This window comes from Hyperoodon ampullatus (assembly GCF_949752795.1).
Source record: "Hyperoodon ampullatus genome assembly, chromosome: 11".
NCBI classification, from domain to species: Eukaryota; Metazoa; Chordata; class Mammalia; order Artiodactyla; family Ziphiidae; genus Hyperoodon; species Hyperoodon ampullatus.
Genome location: NC_136924.1, coordinates 101958514 through 101979817, shown reverse-complemented (window position 1 = coordinate 101979817; position 21304 = coordinate 101958514). Strand labels below are relative to the sequence as shown.

At 46.5% G+C, this 21304-nt stretch overlaps 1 protein-coding gene and 1 pseudogene across 2 annotated transcripts in view; one reads left to right on the top strand and one right to left on the bottom strand.

Annotated features, from left to right (window-relative positions):
- The window catches only part of CECR2 (CECR2 histone acetyl-lysine reader), a gene marked incomplete at its 5' end in the record, with an annotated part of 165438 nt that overhangs the window by 56717 nt on the left and 87417 nt on the right, over positions 1–21304 (bottom strand). Inside the window, 1 exon segment of the mRNA XM_079715567.1 lies at positions 15980–16074. Within this exon segment, the coding sequence (XP_079571693.1) occupies positions 15980–16074 (95 nt within the window).
- LOC307061074 (heterogeneous nuclear ribonucleoprotein A1-like) lies at positions 14179–15219 on the top strand (annotated as a pseudogene). Its single transcript has one exon. The product of its transcript is annotated as a heterogeneous nuclear ribonucleoprotein A1-like (transcript).

Below are 21304 nucleotides of genomic sequence, written 5' to 3'. Positions count from 1 at the left end.
CCAGAACACAGGAGGCTACTCCAGGGAATTCCCTGGCGGTCCAGTGGTTAGGACTCCATGCTTTCAATGCCAAGGGCCCAGGATCAATCCCTGGTCGGGGAACTAAGATCCCACAAGCTGCCCTGTGTGGCCAAATTGATTAATTAATTAATTTTAAAAGAGGCTACTCCGATGTGTAACTATACTTTCCATGTGCCGTTACACGTAAACTTGTGGGTGTGTTATGAAACACTAAATTTGAGGGTTTTTTCTATAGAAAACATTTAAGACAACTTAAATTTTTGATTAGTACCTAAATGGGCCTTGTATATAACAAGTGCTGTTTAACTGTTAGTTATTCCATATCTCAACTATTAAAGAATCTGGATATAATTTCACCTAATGCTTGATTTTAAAATATTTTTCTCACTAAACGAAGAGCTCTAAAGGAATTATGTGTCAATAAAATCTTTACAAGAGGCATGTATCATGTTAACTTATAATCTATGTAGTTATATTTGTAGAAAAAGTGAGAAGAAATACTCATAGAGGAAAAACAAAGGGCCTTAGGCAAATAAGAAATTAAACATTTTGCTTTTTCAAAGAGAGAAGAAACTTTATTTCCTTCCTGTTGATACCTCAAGTGCGGACAGTGTGAATGTGGTTCCCTTATCAAAATGCAGCATTACACCTGGAAACACAGGGCTCTCGGCACCACGACCTGAGCCCCACTTGCAGGCACCTGCGGGAGCCTCGGGACCAGCCTGGCCTCCTGCCCGCAAAGCCGGTGCTGCCCCTTCAGGTGGAGGAGCTGGGCAAAGAGCAGCTCCAACTGGCGGTGAAAAGCAGGTGGTACGGCAAAGGAGAATTTGAAAATAAAACGGGGTGCTTTTTCGTTTCAAAGAGTATGGAGAAGACAACCTGCCTTCGGTACTAAACCCCTTTATCTGCCACATGCTTTCTAGGATTTCTACTGCACACCAAGTACCCTAAACAACAAGGTGTGTTCCTCTTGCAGTAAAATGAAACGTGGGCTCCATGACATGAGATCATTCCACGAGGACGCGCGGCAGGAGGCGAGGAAGCACAGACAGCCGCGATCTGCCTGAAAGCCCCTACGTGTCCCGAGAGCCGCAAGTCTGAGATTCCTTCCCAACAGCCCTATTGTCCTACTCAGTTCCAATTACATCACTTCTGCTAAAAGTTTCGTAAGTCATCTCCATACCACCTTACCAAGAGATACTAACGGACTTACAATTCAAGATGACTCTTTTGCCTTGTATATAGATAAGCCTCATAAAAATCTGTCTCTCTTCCTTTTAAAGGTCAGATATTCGAGGGAAAATTTTTTGGAAGGCAGCGTGGTCAAGGGTATTTGAAACAAAAAGGCTCAGTAAGCCAACAATTAGGGTTAATACTTTGCACTTAGCGGTTTTTCATCTTCTCTAGGACACAACACTTTCAGAATCTGGTAAGACCATGCACTCCCGCCCTCAGAAAAATGAGCGCCGTGATCCTGTGTGCTGCTCAGAGGAAGAGTGCGTGGCAACAGCTGCTACAAACTGATCCTACGTTGTAAATCTCTCAGCTCAGCTCAGGGCACTTCTTCCTGAGTTGTCACTAATCCTTTCAACAGGACGTGGGAACAAAAAGATCGAACCAACTGGAGGTTCTGAGCACAACCAGGTCAGTGCTCCTTCTTGTCTGAAAAAAGTTCCAAATGCTAATTATCCCTTTATTTCTTAAAATAGTTTGCACAAGAGAGAGAAAAAAAGACAGAACTATCTTTCCACAGTCGCAGAGTGAGCATCTCGTAGGGCCCCAGCAGAGAACTGCTTATTTTCCTTCAGACAGAACAGGCTTCCACTGTGAGACCCACATTCCCAGGGACAGCGTGGCCCGAGAGGAGCGGGCTGACACGACCCCGGCCGGAGCTGGAGCTGGCAGGACTCTGCACCACGCAGGAAACAAGCTGCCTGAGAAGATCACAATGAGAAAGAAGGCTCTTGTGTCAGTTCTGAGACATGAAAGTGTATCTGCAGCCCACATGCAGGGAGCAATGAAGACCTGGCACCGCAGGTGCCATGTGGAGACTAAATAGAAAAATTTTATCTTCCCATTTGCTATGGCTACTGGTGCAGCTAATGAAACACCCATGTGCACAGTTAGGCCACGTTTAACACAAGTACTGGGGGACTTCCCTGGAGGTCTAGTGGTTAAGACTCTGCACTTCCAGTGCAGGGGGTGAGGGTTCAATCCCTGGTCGGGGCACTAAGATCCTGCATACCGCACAGCACGGGCAAAAAGCTTAAAAAACACACACACACACACACACAAACACATGAGTACTGGATTGAAATAAAGATTTTAGTTCCAAATGAAGCAACAAATAAAAGGCTCCATAAGAAAATTTGATGAAGTGCTTATTCTTAAAGATCATAAAAAGATTCGGCCCAAAACAACTAAAATAATGTCTCTTCTATAGGACTATATAGTGCCTGCCATATCCTGAAATATATCCTGAAATCAATGTGATAGCCAGAATAAGTAAAAAATCATGACAATTTCAAATTAAAGGAAAATATGATTACAATACAAAACATATCTTTTTAACTAGGAAATATGTATATAATATAGATTTTATTTGTGTATATGAATGTTTATGTTAGGTAACAAAGAAAAGTATTAAAAGTCATCAGGGGGATTTCCCTGGTGGAGCAGTGGTTAAGAATCTGCCTGCCAATGCAGGGGAGACGGGTTCAATCCCTAGTCTGGGAAGAAGATCCCACATGCCGCAGAGCAACTAACCCCATGCACCACAACTACTGAGCCCGCATGCTCTAGGGCCTGCATGCCACAACGGCTGAGCCTGCGTGCTGCAACCACTGAAGCCCACGTGCCTAGAGCCTGTGGTCTGCAACAAGAGAAATCACTGCAATGAGAAGCCCGCTCGCTGCAACTACAGAAAGCCTGCGTGCAGCAACGAAGACCCAACACAGCCAAAAATAAATAAATAAATAAATAAATTAAAAAAAAAAAAAAAGTCATCTGGAAATCAACATGTATTAATCTTTAAATAACCCAAAAGAAAGCACTAAAGGACAAAGAGAGAAAAAAAGGAAACACATGAAAAGACACTCATTAGTCATTTGGGAAATGCAAATCAAACCCCAACAGGGTACCAGGTCACACCCACCAGGATGGCTAAAATTAAAAAGACAGATAAGAACAAGTGCTGACCACTTGTTAACAAGGACGTAGAGAAATGGGAGCCATCGTATACTGCTAGTTGGAATGTAAAATGGTGCAGCAACTTTGCAAAAGTTTGGCAAGCTGCTCAAAACTTAAACACAGAATTACCATATGACCCAACCATTCCACTCTTAGGTATACAGCCAAGAGAAATGAAAACATACATCCAAACAAAAATGAGTAGACAAATGTTCATACACAACAGCATAATTCATAACAGCCAAAAAGCTGAAACAGCACCAATGTCCATGAACTAACAGATAAATAAAACATATATCTATACAACAACAGAGTATTTTGGGGCCATAAAATGAATGAGTACATGATTCACACTACAATATGGATGAATTCTGAAAACATGCTAAGTGAAAGTAGCTGGATACCTATATGTATGCATACCACCTATAAGAGGGACCTAGAATAGTAAAAACATAGACAGGAAGCACATTAGTTAGTGGGACCGGTGACTGGAGGAAGCAAGGAGTGACAGCTGACGGGTGTCGGGGGTCTCTGGGGGGGATAAAATGTTCTGGAATTCAACACTGGTGATGACTACACAACCTTGTGAATATACTAAACACCAATGAACTGGACACTTAAAAACCCCCAGAGAACAGTGGAAAACCAACCATACCAGTAACTGCACTAAATGTAAATGGACTAAACAGCCCAGTCGAGCACTGCCTAGAAGGAAATTTACAGCTTTAAAATGCCTGTATTGAAAAGAAAAAAGGCTCATAACAAGTATTATAACTTGAGAAGAAAGAAAAAGAAGAGTAGGCTAAAGACAAAGTAAATAGAAGAAAATAATAAAGATAAGAAATCAAAAACAGAAAAAAAAAATTTGAAAGAAAACAGGCAAACAGTAGGTAAAGTTAAAAGCTGGTCCCTTAGTAAACATTTGAAAAGTTGATAAACCTGTAGAAAGAACAGAGGGAGAGAGAGAGAACAAATTCCAACATCAGGAATGAAAGTGGAGAAACCACTGTAGATCCTACAGATAGTAAGAGAATAAAAGAATATTATGAACAGTACTATGGAAATAAATTTAAAAACTTAAATAAAATAGACAAACTCCTTGAAAAATGCCTAGATTACTTACCAAAATTGACTTAAGAAATAGAACACTCAGGAGAAAAGGGAACCCTCCTACACTGTTGGTGGGAATGTAAATTGGTGCAGCCACTATGAAGAACACTTTGGAGGTTCCTCAAAAAACTAAAAATAGAGCTACCATATGATCCAGCAATCCCACTCCTGACAAAACTGTAATTTGAAAAGATAAATGCACCCCTATGTTTATAGCAGCACTGTTGACAACAGCCAAGACACAGTAGCAACCTTTACCCGTTGACAGATGGATGAATGGATAAAAAAGACGTGGTACGTATATACAATGGAATATTACTCAACCATAAAAAGAGGGTGAAATAATGCCACCTGCAGCAACATGGATGGACCAAGAGATTATCATATCAGGCAAAGTCAGAAAAAGAGACAAATACCGTATGATATCACTTATATGTGGAAGCTAAAATATGACACAAATGAACCTATCTACAAAGCAGAAACAGAATCACACATCTAGAGGTCAGACTAGTGGTTGCTATGGGCAGGGGGAGAGGGATGGACTCGGAATTTGGGGTTGATAGATGGAAACTCTTACATTTAGAATGGATAAACAACAAGGTCCTACTGTATAGCACAGGGAACTATATCCAGTCTCCTGGGATGAACTATCATGGAAAGGAATACGAGAAAGAATATATATATATGTAAAACTGAATCACTTTGCTATACAGCAGAAATTAACACAACACTATACTTCAATAAAATTTGTTTAAAAAGAAACACCTAAATAGCCTTAATCCATTAAAGAAATCAAATCAATAATACTCAATCAAAAGCTTGCACCCAAAGAAAACTACAAACCCAAAGGCTTTCAGTGGTGAGCTGTTTGAAAGAAGTTACACAAACTCAGACTTCCCTGGTGGTGCAGTGGTTAAGAACCCGCCTGCCAATGCAAGGGACACGTGTTCAATCCCTGGTCCGGGAAGATCCCACATGCTATGGAGCAACTAAGCCCGTGCGCCACAGCTATTGAGTCTGCGCTCTAGAGCCCACGAGCCACGACTACTGAGCCCACGCGCCACAACTACTGAAGCCCGTGCACCTAGAGCCCATGCTCCGCAACAAGAGAAGCCACCGCAACGAGAAGCCCGCGTACTGCAACAAAGAGCAGCCCCCGCTCGCCTCAACTAGAGGGAAAGCCCGCGCACAGCAACGAAGACCCAACGCAGCCAAAAATAAATATAAATAAAGTAAATACATTTTTTAAAAAAGATAAGAAATTACACAAACTCTTTCAGAAACGAGAGAAGGGAACACTTCTCAACCCTTGTGCCAAAACCTGACAAAGATTCATAAGAAAATAAAATTACAGACCAATATTCTTCATAAACATACATGGAGAAATCCTCAACAAAACAGCAGCAAACTGAATTCAGCAACAGACAAAAGGGACAGCATTTCATCACACTTGAGGGTGAAAGGCTGAATACTTTCCCCCAAGATCAGGAACAACACAGGAGTCGTGGCCGGCACAGTAATAAGACAAGAGAAGGAAGCTCTCGGGACAGGGAGCCGGGATAGAGGCTGGAACGGAGACAGACTACAGAAACTCCTCAGTCAGCGACAAGACCAATAGACTAAGAAGTGAATTCAGGAAGACTATAGTAACACAGTCAATATAAAAAACTCAATTGTATTTTACATATAATGGCAACAAATAGCTGGAAAATATAAAATACTTAGGCACAAGTGGAAAGATGTACAGTATCTTTACAATGAAACTATATAATATTCCTGAAATTAAAGAAGATAAACAGGGACTTCCCTGGTGGTTCAGTGGTTACGACTCCACACTCCCAATGCAGGGGCCAGGGTTCAATCCCTGGTCAGGGAACTAGATCCCGCACGCTGCAACTAAGACCCAGTGCAGCCAAATCAATAAATTAAAAAAAAATTTTTTAATAAAGGAAGAGAAACAAGTGGAGAGATATATATCATGGTCAAGGACGGGGAAACTCAACATTGCTCAAAATGTCCATTTTCTGCAGCAGGCCTTTTCTGGAGGGTGGGGGAGTTGACAAGCTGATTTTTAAATTTGTATGCAAAGAACCCAGAATAGTCAAAACATTTAAAAAGCAAAACTAAAATATAAAAAGGTGGAGAACTCACCAATTTCAAGACAATCTGGTACTTGTATAAATATAAGACATACAGAACAATGGAATAAGGCAGAGTCCAGAAACAGACTGAACACAGATGAAATCCATAAGGAAAAAATGGACACTGACTGACCTTCTACTTCACACAATACACGAATACTAACTCAAAATGCATCATAATGCCAACTGCAAAAAGCGCTAAAACTGTAAAACTAAGAGGAAAACCTCAGAGAAGATCGCTTGACATTAAGGTATGTCCCGATTTCTTAGGAAAAAACTGATAAATTAGACTTCAACAAAATTAAAATTTGCCATTCTTTAAAATGGAAAGGCAAGCTACACATCAGAAGAAAACAGTCACAGCCCATTATATATCTAGTCATCAGGGAAATGCACATTAAAACCACAATGAGTTACCACATTACACACAACAGAATCAGTAAAATGAAAAACTGGGTAGAATTAAAATTAACAGATGTCGGCAAAGATATGGAGCAACTGGACTGTTCATGTGTTGCTGGGGGGAGAATAAAGGTCACCACTGCTCAGAAAACAAGTCAATGTCAATCGTGCTCTCACGCACGACCCAGCGATTCCCGAGAGAAACGAAAAGACATCCACAAAAACATCCGTGCAAGTGTTCACAGCTGCTCTATTCTCAACAGCCCCAAACTGGAGGCAACATACAAGTCTACCAACTAGTAGACCAAAAAACTGTGATATATTTTTGCACTGGAATCCGACGCAGACCCCCTCCCCAAAAGGAACGAAGAACTGATACAAACAGCAGCGTCAGTGAGTATCACACAGACCCTGTGCTTCCTCAAAGAAGCTGGACACACAGAGCCCATACTGCATGACCCCAGCCACACACACACGAAATTCAAGAATAAGGCAAAACAATCTGCATCAATAAAAATCAGGTCACTGCGTGGGATGCAGTGGGGTTTTGGGGGTGTAGGGAGGTTAGATTTAGTGCAAAGGGCACTTTCTGAGGAGATGGAAATGTATTATCTTGAGCAGCATGAGTTTGTGGAATTAGAAATAGGAACCTATTTAATTTTCTAAAAACAGGGACAAACTATGGCTCATGGGCCAAAGCTGGCCTGAATGTCTATCTTTAGCCTGTAAGCTAAGAATGTGAAAATCATTCTTTTCTAACGGTTGGAAGAAAAAAGAAATCAAAATAATACTATTTTATGACAAGAGAAAATGATATAAAATTCAAATTCCAGATTATGAAAATCTAATAAAACACAGCCACAATCAGTCACGAAGCACTGCTCTGGCCACTTTTCTTTTTTTTTTTTTTTTTTGCAGTACGCGGGCCTCTCACTGTTGTGGCCTCTCCCGTTGCAGAGCACAGGCTCCCGACGCGCAGGCCCAGCGGCCATGGCTCACGGGCCCAGCCGCTCCGCGGCATGTGGGATCTTCCCGGACCGGGGCACGAACCCGTGGTCCCCTGCATCGGCAGGCGGACTCTCAACCACTGCACCACCAGGGAAGCCCCGCTCTGGCCACTTTTGCACTGGGACGGCAGAGGGGAGTAGTTTAGACCATGTCACCCACACAAAGCCTAAAATGGTTATTCTCTGGCCCTTCGTAGAAGTCTGCTGACCCCAGTTCTGAGACGTGCAAACCGCAACATTTAAGACGTGGGAAGTAGCCTGGGTCAATATCCACTTCCTACTCCACACACGTAGATGTTTCTGGTATTTACTAAAAGCTCAAGACTGTTCTAAGGCTGTCTTAAGTGAATTCGTTTAATTTCACATTAAATTTAGTAATGGGTACGGTTATCATTCCCATTTTACAGATGAGGCGAGTAATGCACGAAGAGATTAAGGAACGTTCTTAGCTCCACATTAACAGGTAAGCCTTAGAACCAAGAAAGGCAGGCATTCATCTGTCCAAAATCCTGTTTCTTTAGGGTGGGATGAAAATAAAACTTCAGAGAATACCGAGCACAAATTCACTCTAAAGGTACGTGGATACCACTGGAGGACAGAGTAACCATCACTTTAGGCAATTCCTTCCAATGGAAAAAGGAAAATTCATTGTGATGCCTTCTTGTCTGAGTGATCACTGCGTAGGTGCATTCAGTTTGTACAAATTCACTGAGCTGTATGATTAAGCAATGTGCCCTTTTCTGTGTGTATTATAATGTATCGACAAAAACAACTTTTTAAAGGGCTGAAGCCTGAGCCTCACTTCAGACCAGTTAGTCCAACTTGGATCAACCAGGCCCCAAACTTACTTGCCCATTCAGAATTTTTTAATTTCATGTATACTTAGCTGTTTTTAACACAAATAAAATTACAGATTATGTTTTCGGCAACGCTCTGACACCTCACAGGTATGATATGAAAAAGGGTGGAACCATCACTTGCCTCCCTGGCCCAGCACAGAACAGCAGGACCAACACTGCCACCCACTGTCCCCAGGAAAGGGGGACGAGCATGGGGGGCACCAGGATCCCCTCTCCACAGGGGGCTGACGGGCCCCCCACTAATTCTGCTTCTGTCCATCCGAGACTCACAGTTTCCTTCAACAGCAAAAAAAGTCACAGAGGCAGCTGCCTGTAAAAGGAAGGGGGAAAAAACCCTTCTCTCCTCCCGGTTACAACACCGTCTGAAATTTTATGACATTTATTTAACTAGGGTCATTTTTTTGTTTTTTTCAAATAAATTAACCTCTCGTTTCAAAAGAAATAATTTAGGAGGAACTGACACAGTGTTGTCATAAGGAAGAAACTAGTGTTAAGAGGACTGCCATCAGCACTGGGGAGGGCGGGCAGCTCTGCACCGTACCCAGAAGCAGAAGGGCTGGGGGAGGACACAGAAGACAGGGTGCCACGGTGTCTGCGGGTCTCTGACGAGCCAGCACAGCTTGATGAGACAGACACATTCTGAAATATTAAATGCTATTTGCACCTCTAGGTACACACGTGTGAAAAAGCAAACTGTCCAGAACAGCCCACCCGGCACCCCATCTTCAGGACGGGTGGGGTTTCTGCTCTATACTACTTTAGGCGATGCTTTAAAACTTTTTTTTTATTTATTTATTTATTTTTGATTGCGTCGGGTCTTCGTTGCTGCGCGCGGGCTTTCTCTAGTTGTGGCGAGCGGGGGCTACTCTTTGTTGCGGTGCGCCGGCTTCTCATTGTGGTGGCTTCTCTTGTTGCGGAGCACAGGCTCTAGGCGTGCGGGCTTCAGTAGTTGTGGCACGTGGGCTCAGTAGTTGTGGCTTGTGGGCTCTAGAGCGCAGGCTCAGTAATTGTGGCACGCGGGCTTAGGTGCTCCACGGCGTGGGGGATATTGCCCGACCAGGGATTGAACCCGTGTCCCCTGCATTGGCAGGCAGATTCTTAACCACTGCGCCACCAGCGAAGCCCAGAATTAATTTTTTTATACTGCTAAAATCATTAATTTTATGTAAGGATGACAGAAAACAAAGAGTCAGAGTTAGAGACTCAAACTTCAGATTCTATGAGGGATGAATATCTGGGCTCCTGATCTCTCAATTCTTTGTAGGCATTATTCACCTTCTCACTGGCTACCTAAGTCTCTGGATGTTTCCTTCTCTGTAAAACAGGACCCGGTTAGCCTTTGAGGGGGTCTCCCCCAACCTCTTCTTCATAGCCTCACAAGAAGACTGAGGCAATGAAACGTTCCAAAGTGAAAGCAGATGAGTGATGGGAAAAGCCTGCATCTAAGCTAAGAATATCCTGTAGAACACCCACTATTTTCAAACTAATTGTTTTTTTATAGGGGATATTATCAATATAAGTACATTTATAGTGGAGGCTAATGGTAAACATGGGAGAAAATCAAACTAGGAACAAGTTAGTTATAGCCATTTACTGAAACAAAAGGGAAAATCAAAACCTCTTGTTGATAATTCATTTATAAAGGACCACATGTGACTATCCAAAAATCAACTGGCTCTTGTCCAAAAGCCTACGAAAACAAGAGAACTTACGATATGTTGTTGATAACTAAGTACACCTGATTAGACGCAAGCCTAAGCCTCACCACCAATATGCAGTTTTCCTCTGGAGAATACAGTCACTATTAACAAACAAAAGCCCAGGCAACAGGCCCCCTGGTGTTCACAGCCTTGCATGCTGGGCTCTCCCCAAGGGGGCGCAGCACATCTGGGGCTCGCTCCTGGTCACAAAACTGGGCAGGCGAGGGCACTCCCGCGAGCGCGCCAGGTCACGAGAGGAGACACAGCAGGGCCGAGAGGGCCGCATGGAAACAAAGACCTGGGTCCTACAGCTGCCAGGGCGACTCTGCCAGCAGCCTGAAGGACCCTGTGTCCCTCCCCAGCTAGGCCTCCAGACACGCCGAGCGGGGCCCCCGACAAGCCACGTGCAGACCCACAAAACCGACCGATACCAAACGCAGTTTCAGCTCTTCGGCCTGTGAACTGCGCTAAGCGGCCACAGGAAACAAACATACGGCCCTCCCAAGGGCGGGCCCGGGGTGGCCACGGTCCCAGAAGCACGGCCGGCACAGCAGATTCCTGACCCACAGAAACTGATGTTTAAAGCTGTTAAGTTTTAGGGTAATTTGCTACATAACAGTGGATGACGAATACAGCATGAAACAGGCAGAAGCACAAACACGAAAAGGAAGGGGGGTGATAACCTAGAACATCAAGAGGATCCACTTTGAAAAATCAAGGTCAGTAAACTGGGCAGATTCAAGACACAAACACAGGAATATGTTAGGAATATATCATATTCTACACTTGGAAGTACTTGTACCGTGTGTGAGTATCACTCAACTCTTAGCAGCAACACAAGTTAAAGTAACCCAGGAACGGATCTGACCTACATGAACAAAGGTACAACTTTTTACTGAGCAACATCAGGACTTTTTTTTTTTTTAATAAATTTATTTATTTATTTTTGGCTTCGCTGGGTCTTCGTTGCAGTGCGCGGGCTTCTCATTGCAGTGGCTTCTCTTGTTGTGGAGCACAGGCTCTAGGCGCACGGGCTTCAGTAGTTGTGGTGCACGGGGCTTAGCTGCTCCACGGCATGTGGGATCTTCCCGGACCAGGGCTCGAAGCCGTGTTCCCTGCATTGGCAGGCGGATTCTTAACCACTGTGCCACCAGGGGAGTCCCACAACATAAGGACTTTAATCAAAAGAAGGAGATTCCTTATGGAATATGACAAGATTATATCATTTTCTGGAAGAACTAACAAGCAGGATTAGTTAAGAGCAATGGTATCAGAGCCAAAAGAGACTGGCAGGTACAGCCAGGAACAGCCGAGTGGATTCTCACGTGTCAAAAACCTGGTAAAGGGCTTCCCTGGTGGCACAGTAGTTGAGAGTCCGCCTGCCGATCCAGGGGACACGGGTTCGTGCCCCGGTCCGGGAAGATCCCACATGCCGCGGAGCGGCTGGGCCCGTGAGCCATGGCCGCTGAGCCTGCGCGTCCGGAGCCTGTGCTCCGCAGCGGGAGAGGCCACAACAGTGAGAGGCCCGCGTACCGCAAAAAAAAACCAAAACAAACAAACAAACAAAAAAAAAAACCTGGTAAAATGTCCAATAGACACCACATGCCAACAGGGAAGGGAAGCTCTACTACACAGATGGTATGAGCCAACACTAGCTATTCAGACCTTCAACCGCAGCCTGGCCCCCGTCCCCACCGTCACACAGAAGGCAGGCGTGCAACACCTGCCCCGCAAATTTTAAATGGGCGTTTCTTGTGCTTGATCATCAACCAACACACCCATGGAAGACACGGCCTAAGTATGTAACAGGAAATTCAAGTCCGTAAACCACGAATGTGCACAGTAAGGTTGGAGAGACAGCCTGTCAGGCAGGAGGCACCAGGTCATCACCTTCACCCCCTAACAGACCTTCATGATGGGCTCGCCTCTGCCCTCAGGCCTGATCTACTCACTGGCCCCTTCCTGGTCCCCCGCCCTCCCTGCCCTCAGGATCACACCCCCGAACTCGCCGCCCAGCCTACAAGGCCTACTAGGCTCCTACTCCTGTTGTGCTGTGGCCACAGGACTCCTCGACTGGCTGTGCGTGCCGGAGACAGCAGGGAAAGAACGTGAGCAGGTGGGCCAAGCAGGCCCCACAGATGCAGTGACAACCAGCCTCTGTGTGGAGAGCCACCAGGCGGGCTGGGGCCCTGTTTTCCCTCCAGCTGATCAGTGTCTTAAATGCTTTCTAAAAGCTACAAACTGGGTTTCAACATGAAGTCTCATTTTAGATGTTGGCGACAAACCAAAATATAACACTCAGGGGCTAATAAGACTTTGAACTTTGCAGCTCAAATAAATCACATCTCTGAACCACATGGGACCTTCTGCTCTGCGACCCCCTGGCCTCTGCTCCAGGGCGTCAAACCCCAGACACTCACCTTCCTACCTGCAACTTCGGGGGGGTCCATCCCTCCTTCACTCACCCTCTTACTGGGCTCTGTAATATAAGGGCACTGGCTCAGGAAGCACCCCATGACGGCTCAGTCCACGGCCCCTTCTCACACAGGCCACGTGCTCTGTGGATGTCACAGCGCTTGCCATGGCAACTGCACACACTCTACGGTGGAGCCCAGGACCGAGGGTCCCCAGGGCATCTGCCCTCCAGCACCCTGGCCAGAGCGAGGTGAGGCAAACAGACCCCCTTGGACACTGATGGTCATGGGTGAAATGAAGCAACCCCTGGGGTGAGTGGCCCGGAAATTTATTTTTTGAATCTTAAGTGGGCATTTCTTTTTACGGAGTGACTACACTTGCAGAAATTTAAGAGTATGATTCACTAAGGTGTGCAAACTTTTATGTCCAAGGCTATGTAATATAGCATGTTTTTAACAGTTAAAAGCTGGGCACAAATGTTCATCTACTAAATCGGAGTATTTGACAATCCCATTTAAAGAAAAGGTGGTTATAAGAAAAATTATCATTGTGATGAAAAAAATGAAAGATATGAAAAAGTGAAATTATATACACAGTATGACTACAACTGCTTAAAAACCGCAAAAACTCCCAAGTTACATCTCAAAAAGAAAATGGGAGAAAATATACTAAACCCTATTGTCATGGTGTTTAAGTGGTAAGATGGTAGATTTCTTTCTACTCTTTGTTTAGCAGGACAGCCTGGACGCCCTGGGGACAGTCAGTACACTCGCGGAGAATGCAGGAGATGACGACTACAGCATGAAACAAGCAGAAGTACAAACACGGAAAGGAAGGGGGATGATCTCACTCTCTCTCTCTCACACACACACACACACACACACACGAACGCCGAGCTCCGCGCTGGATGCAGTAGAAGTTCGTCAACCCCTCATTCACCTTGTTACCACACGTCTACCCCCCGCCCTAACAGGCACCCAGGAGTGGATCTACTAGAAGAGAAATATTTCAGACACCGTCTTTTTTTTAACTGTCTGAAAACTGTAAACCGTAACACCCCAGACTCCTGCCTGCATGGGGAGCCCCGTCCTGTCTCAGCTTCCCGGGAGCTGGCCTCACAGTCCAGCTCTGTGTGGAAACATAGTAGCAAGAGAACGTCTATCAACTCTATCAAAACAAGGGATGAGGCCTTATCAGGAAGATCCTTTATTTGCTGACAGAGATGAAATCTTGCTCCAAATTTCTACACATCTCAATGTACCAGACAGCTGTGTACTTGGCAGCTATGGTGTGAGGGGCCCAGAAGCTCCACGTTAGAAAGGATGCCAGAGATACATTCGGTAGATTACTCCTTTCTGCCCGTGGACACTGCCGAGTAAGCATCGTTGACGTTCCCCCCCGCCACCACTGCCATCATGTCTAAGTCAGGGTCTCCCAAAGAGCCGCACAGCTGCGGAAGCTCTTCGTCGGAGGTCTGAGCTTTGAAACAAGCGACGCGAGCCTGAGGAGGCATTCTGAGCAGCGGGGAGTGCGCACAGACTGTGTGGCGACGAGGGATCCAAGCACCAGGCGCTCCAGAGGCTTCGGGGTTGTCACACACGCCACCGTGGAGGAGGTGGGTGTGGCCATGAAGGCAAGGCCACACGAAGTGGACGGGAGAGTTGTGGAACCAAAGAGGGCCGTCTCAAGAGAAGACTCTCAAAGACCTGGTGCCCACTTAAGTGTGAAAAAGATTTTTGTTGGTGGCATTAAAGAAGACACTGAAGAACATCATCTAAGAGATTATTTTGAACAGTATGGGAAAATTGAAGTGATTGAAATCATGACTGATCGAGGCAGTGGCAAAAAGAGAGGCTTTGCTTTCGTAACCTTTGATGACCATGACTCTGTAGACAAGACTGTCATTCAGAAATACCACACTGTGAATGGCCACAACTGTGAAGTAAGGAAAGCCCTATCTGAGCAAGAGATGGCTAGTGCCTCATCCAGCCAAAGAGGCCGAAGTGGTTCTGGAAACTTTGGTGGTGGTCGTGGCGGGGGTTTTGGTGGGAGTGACAGCTTTGGTCGTGGAGGAGACTTCAGTGGCTGAGGTGGCTTTGGTGGCAGCCGCAGTGGTGGTGGCTATGTTGGCAGTGGGGATGGCTATAATGGGTTTGGTAATGATGGAAGCCATTTTGGAGGTGGTGGAAGCTACAATGATTTTGGCAGTTACAACAATCAATCTTCACATTTTGGACCCATGAAAGGAGGAAACTTTGGAGGCAGAAGTGCTGGCCCCTGTGGTGGTGGAGGCCAATACTTTGCCAAACCCCGAAACCAAGGTGGCTGTGGTGGTTCCCGCAGCAGTAGCTATGGCAGTGGCAGAAGGTTTTGATTACTGCCAGGAAACAAAGCTTAGCAGGAGACGAGAGCCAGAGAAGTGACAGGGAAGCTACAGGTTACAACACATTTGTGAACTCAGCCAAGCACAGGGATGGCAGGGCCTAGGTGCTACAAAGAAGACATGTTTTAGACAATACTCATGTGTATGGGCAAAAAACCTCGAGGACTGTATTTGTGACTAATTGTATAACAGGTTATTTTAGTTTCTGTTCTGTGGAAAGTGTAAAGCATTCTAACAAAGGGTTTTAATGTAGAATTTTTTTTTTTTGCACCCATGCTGCTGATTGCTAAATGTAATAGTCTGATTATGATGCGGAATAAATATGTCTTTAAAAAAAATTAAAAAAAGAAATGATGCCACTGTTTAAGTGAACAGAAGATACATACCCCAGGGGCAGAAATACGGTAAAAATCTAGTTTTAATTTGTTAGGCACCATTTTACCAATACTGAAAACAAAGATCAGAAAGAAAGCCCTACATTGAGAGAACACATTCCACACTTGAATATGGTAGTTGGTGGACCCAAGAGTAAGGGATATAGATTTCTGAGAGTGAAATAAAGTCAAGAATTACAATACAATGAAAACTCAGCTGCAGAAGGAGCCAAGCACGGGGCCTGGGAACCGTGTGTAAATACACTGTTACGTCTTGGCCGGTGATCTGCTCGGGTTTATTCCAGGAGACACGAAACATCACTAGGACTGGTTAATTCCTTCCCCCCGCCAGAAACAGGAAGATTGGGGCTACTCACGTGATATCCCTTCGCTGATAGCAGCCCTGAAGTAGGCAGGCGATCAGGTCGCTGATAAACTCCACATCATCTCTGTGAAGAGCTGCTTCTAACTCCTGAGGAGGAGAAGGGAGAGGGACTGAGAGCTCGGACACGGAGGCAGATTTCCTAACAGCCAGCGGCCTGTCCCTCCCAGGTCGCCACCACACCACCACTGCCGTCCCCGTCACGGGCCAACTGCCCTCCTTTCTGGTTTTCCAAGAGTTTACTCCCCCACTGCTCCTTACCAAGCTCCATCCCTTTCACCTGCACACAGACACCTCTGTTTACAAGTCAATGCCAGCACAGTCATAAGAGCTTAACTTATATTAATATACTGTTTTGCTTTCTATTATTTTGCAAGAGTGTAAAGGAGCAAATATGTAATTACTCAGAAAGTATTCATTTATTTAAGAGTTTCAACAGGTAAACCAACTGCAACAGCTTTCCAGAACCACGCTACCTTGAGAAGCAGCACTAGTAGGAAATGAGCAATCTGTGGTCCCCACAGGCCCGAGGGAAGGAGGTGCCAGCGCCAAGGCCGAGCTTACATCACCTGAAGAGAAGTGAGGCAATGCCGTGCTAAGGGGCTAATTCCAGGGGAGGTGCACGTGCTGTCCTTGGGGTTTAGGCAGAGATGCCAAAGATTTAGCTTGACTTCGCGCATACTCTAAACAAAGGTTCGCTGAGGAGCTACAGGGACAAAAGGTGACAGCGTGGAATTTTGGGAGATTCTATTCCCTTCTCAAGCTCCCACAGTGAACCAGTGTTTCCTGAGATGATAGAACATGCCCCAGTCACCAGCTCCCGGGACGCAGAGAGGGCCCACGTCTGGTCCACCAGGATGCCGTCCACCCACCGTGCAAGCCATTTCCCAAGGGTCCACTATGCTTGTGGTGTGGCCGGCTCATAACCAAAATTGCGAGGGTCTTATGAGTGGTTTGGAAAGCATGAGGTGTGCCAAAGATGCAGTTTCTGCCCACACCAAGTACCGGGCAGTGTACACAGGGTGGGGGTCCACTTCTGCTGTAAAAATGGTAAAGGTCTTTTTAAAGCTATTTTAATTGTTCCGTTTATTATTCTATGTTTAAAAGTTTCTCAGTTTGTAAACACCCACTCCGAAAACTTCACATGACAAACAACTGCTAAGCACGCCAACTGATAGACGCAAACAAAATACAAACTACCCTGAGAAGGAAGGGGGCGGGGGGGCGGCATAGACCCCTTGAAAGCCCAGGCGAGCGACACTCAGAGCTCAAAGACAAGGCCCAGGCGTGAAAGCCTTGTGCCTGCCCCACAGACAAATTTGGTAACGATGAGCACGTCTATGACAGTGGCTCTTATTCTTCTATTAGCTTACTAATTCCTTTGGGCAGAGCTCTTTTCTACCGACCAAACATAACAAGGATTTGAATTATATTTGGTCAGAATTCATTTATTCAACAAACATTTCCAGGGCACCCAGCACTTCCTGAGCCTTGGGGAGCTGGGGTCAGCGGGGGGAGAAGACGGGACACAGCACCTCTGGGCACAGAACCGGTGCTGTGGGAGGGAAGGGCGCTGCTCCCGGGGCCCAACACCCAGGGTGGGGCTGCACACGGGCCAGGCGGGCCCTGCCCTCCGTGAAGAGGTGGGACCCGCCCGGCTGCTGCGGCAGAGGGTGGAGATGAGGCCACTGCAGCTCGAGCAACAGCCCAGAGGAGACTCTGAGGGACTTGGCTGAAGGAGACAGACAGCAGGAGGGGAGACACGCACATCCAGAGCCCAACAGGAGCACAGGAGGGACAGAGCAAGGGGAGGTTCGGGCTCCTACTGCAGCCCAGGCACACTGGGCAAGACCCCAAAGGGAACCGCAGTGAGAGGAGAGGCTGGACCCTCGAAGCACAAAGCCCCGGGCCACCCCCTTCAATAGATTAGCCAGAATTACTGACACTAGAACCGGAAGGAAAATATCCACAAACCAATGATAGGAATGTGTCATGAACCAAGAATTACGATTAATACAATCTGTGAATCTGAGGTTTAAAAAAGGAAAGAAAAAGCTGTTACACTGTATTTTCTGCTGGCCTCAGAGCCCAGGCTTCATGGGTGATTCAATCATTGCTTTCTTTTTTTTAATATTTATTTGTTGATTTGGTTGTGCCGGGTCTTAATTGCGGCACGCACGTGGGATCTAGTTCCCTGACCAGGGATCGAACCCGGGTCCCCTGCACTGGGAGCGCAGAGTCCCATCCACTGCGCCACCAGAGAAGTCCCCAACCATTGTTTTCTTAACATTATCAGCAGAAAGTGAAGACTAACACCCCTATCTACACTTGAAAAAATTATTAAACGATCTGTTCTATCCAACTCTGGCGGAGAGTCTAAATGGCACTGGTGAAAACCTGTCCCCAGTGAACCTGGGCTTGCCTTTCTGGCACAACCATACTCTAGGTAGCCACTGGGAAGGCGGTCACATACGAGGCTGTGCACCGGGGATGCTGAATGGGAACTGGACAGGCTTGAAATGTCTCTCAGTGTACTGAGAGGAGCTCTGGAATCATGACGCAATCCCACCCCCGCCTCCCATTTCACCCACGGGATATGGTGACTCACAAACAGTAACTCACAAAATATACAACTGCTTTTCACACGTATTTCTATGATATTATGCTTCATAAATCAAAAGCTACCTAGAAAACAAACCAGAACAGATGCAGGCCCCTGGTAACTTGGGAGGTGCACTTTTCCCTCTAGCTCGGCAGGGCTTCACCCACACAACTGGTGGACAGTCCGAGGAAGAAGGCACTGCCTCTGGACAGCCAGCTGTCCTCCCCTGCAGCTGCCACGTGGTGACCAGGGCACCGGGCGCAGCCTCAGCACTCACGGCCCTGGGCCTAATGTTACAGAGAGACAGCAGAGGAGAAACAGGGGAGCAATTTCAATCCGGCTGAACAGAAACAAGTGCCGGCTTACCGGTTAAAATGTTTTCACTTCAATGCGCAGAGTTTCAGATATTGCAAAAGGTGAAAACGTCGTGGAGCTGATTCAGAACAATGTGAATACACTTAACACTCCTGAATTGTGCACTTGAAACGATGGTAAATTTTGTGTCTTTTACCACGATTTATTATAGAAAAAAAAAAACTTGATCACATTAAAAGTTTCCCTGCGCAGGGGTTGTTGTGATGATTTAAATGAGGCGATGCTTATAAAAGCCAGACCAGCCTGGCACGCAGCAAATGCTCTATAGCATGTGAGCGCAGCAATTATCTCATCTTCCTTAAGTGGTGGTGTGTAGAAAAAAGCAGACTGAAGAGATAGAAAGCGGTCTTTTCAAAATTCAGGTTTCTGAACAACAGAAATTCAAACTCTTAATACATGGCCTGTGTGCATGAGCCAATAAAACTATCTCCAAATCCAGTTATTCAAAGCTTCACCGCATAAGCCTTCAGCCGGGAGCCTGAGGCTTAGGCTAAGGCAACAAGAAATAAACACCCTTCAAGCGCCCCACCCCCACTTTCCTCCTCCCCCTTTGTATTTCCTTTTCACTGTGGGCACTGAGCTGTGAGCACAGAAATCTGAACTTTGCCAAGATGCTCTGGGGCGGGGGCGGGCGGGGGGGTGGTGATCAGCAAATCAGCCGAGAAGGGACACGAGAAGGGCTCCTGGGCTCCCGCTCTTCAGAGGGGCCGGAGGGAGAACAGGGCTCGCCCTCTGTGCAGCTGGCGGCACAGCTCATTAGGGACGGGCCTGTTCAGCACCGGCACACGGCCCTGCCCTCGGGACCTGGCGGTGGCTGCTGGGAAAGGAACCCCAGGGTGAGCCAGGGAGGGAAAGGGGACCCTTAGCCTGTGTCGTGGAAACCCTTCGCCGCAAACAGGGAGGACGTCCAGACGAGACAGCCAAGTGCGGCACAGGGACACAACTAACTCCTTCCACGCACGGCCACCACTTGGCACCTGTTCTCAACGTCACTGCAGGGACTTTCTACTGTTTGATCTGCTCCTGAGCCCCGTACAAGTCTTCTTTAACCTTTTGCGAAAGAAGGTGGTAAAGAGAGAACAACTTTCTTTCCTTCAACTCCCAAGGAAGGATGAAGATCACAGAGCTGCACCCTCCGGGCACAAAGATCCCGCTGAGCGTACCTAAGGAGGGAAAAAGGGCTAAGGAAAACGGCCATATGTGCTGCATTTGATTTCAGAAGGTTACAAACCTTTCTCACCTGCACAGGAACCAACTGCAAGGCAGTAGGGGTCACAGTCAAAGACGGGGGCTTCTGCGTGGGCCCCAGAACTGCGCTCGCACAAAGGAGATGCACAGCAGGCCCTCCGAGGACCATCCCAGCTGCTCTCCATGAGACACCGCCTGGAGAGCGGGCTCAGCCTCCAGAAGGCCTCCCTGACTCTGGCAGCTGATGCTTTCTAACTTGATATAAATTAATTTAATCCCAAAGGCTGCCCAGGCCAATTCAAACCATGAGGTATACATCAGCCCGAGCGGGTTACCGCTGAGGATCCCCAAGGTGCTGCCCCAACGCCCTCCCCGTGGCCGGCAGCTCTGCACTGCGGCGTCGCTGCAGACACACCTTCCTCTGGGCAGCCCACGACACGGCTGTCACTGGCTGTGATGCTGGGGAACAACAGAAAGGAAGCCACATAGCTCCCCTCAGATAGGACTGCTGTCCTAGAATATTAGATTAACCGGAAAATACTAATCAAAGCAATAAATGTGTAAACCTACAAGAACATGATTTTCTAAAAAGGTATAAATTACCAAAACTGGCTCCAGAAATTTTAAAAAAGGCTCAGAACTTTCATGGATCTTCTTCCACAAGAAAGCCCCCACGATACACAAATAATTTCTGAGCACTGAGGAGATGGAAGCTTCGCAACACGTCCACAAAGCTGCTGCTGGATGAGCAGGGCCCTATGGCCCAAGCAAGCCTCAGACCCAGGTCGCCGTCGGGACTTCATCGCAGAGACTGTGCCTCTCGGGCCCCACGACGCATGGACGCGGCACAGCTTCCTGGAAAGCTGGGTTTACTCTGATTGTTTTGTTTTCATCGTTGTTGCTTATTGTTGTTTCGAAAGATTTTTTTAACTGAAACAGGAGCCTTCATCAGACAATTTATGCCAAAGCTACTTCAGACGGTAGAGCTCTAGACCCCTGAGGTTAAGCAACGCTACTCCCTGCTCACCACTGGACTGGCTGGAAATTATTTGAGGTGGAGCCAGTGAAATGTGGGGAGAGAAGCAACAGTCAAGGCTGGAGGGTTAATTTGGGCACGGTTTGCAGGACACAAGGTAAGAGAGACCAGGGTGAGAA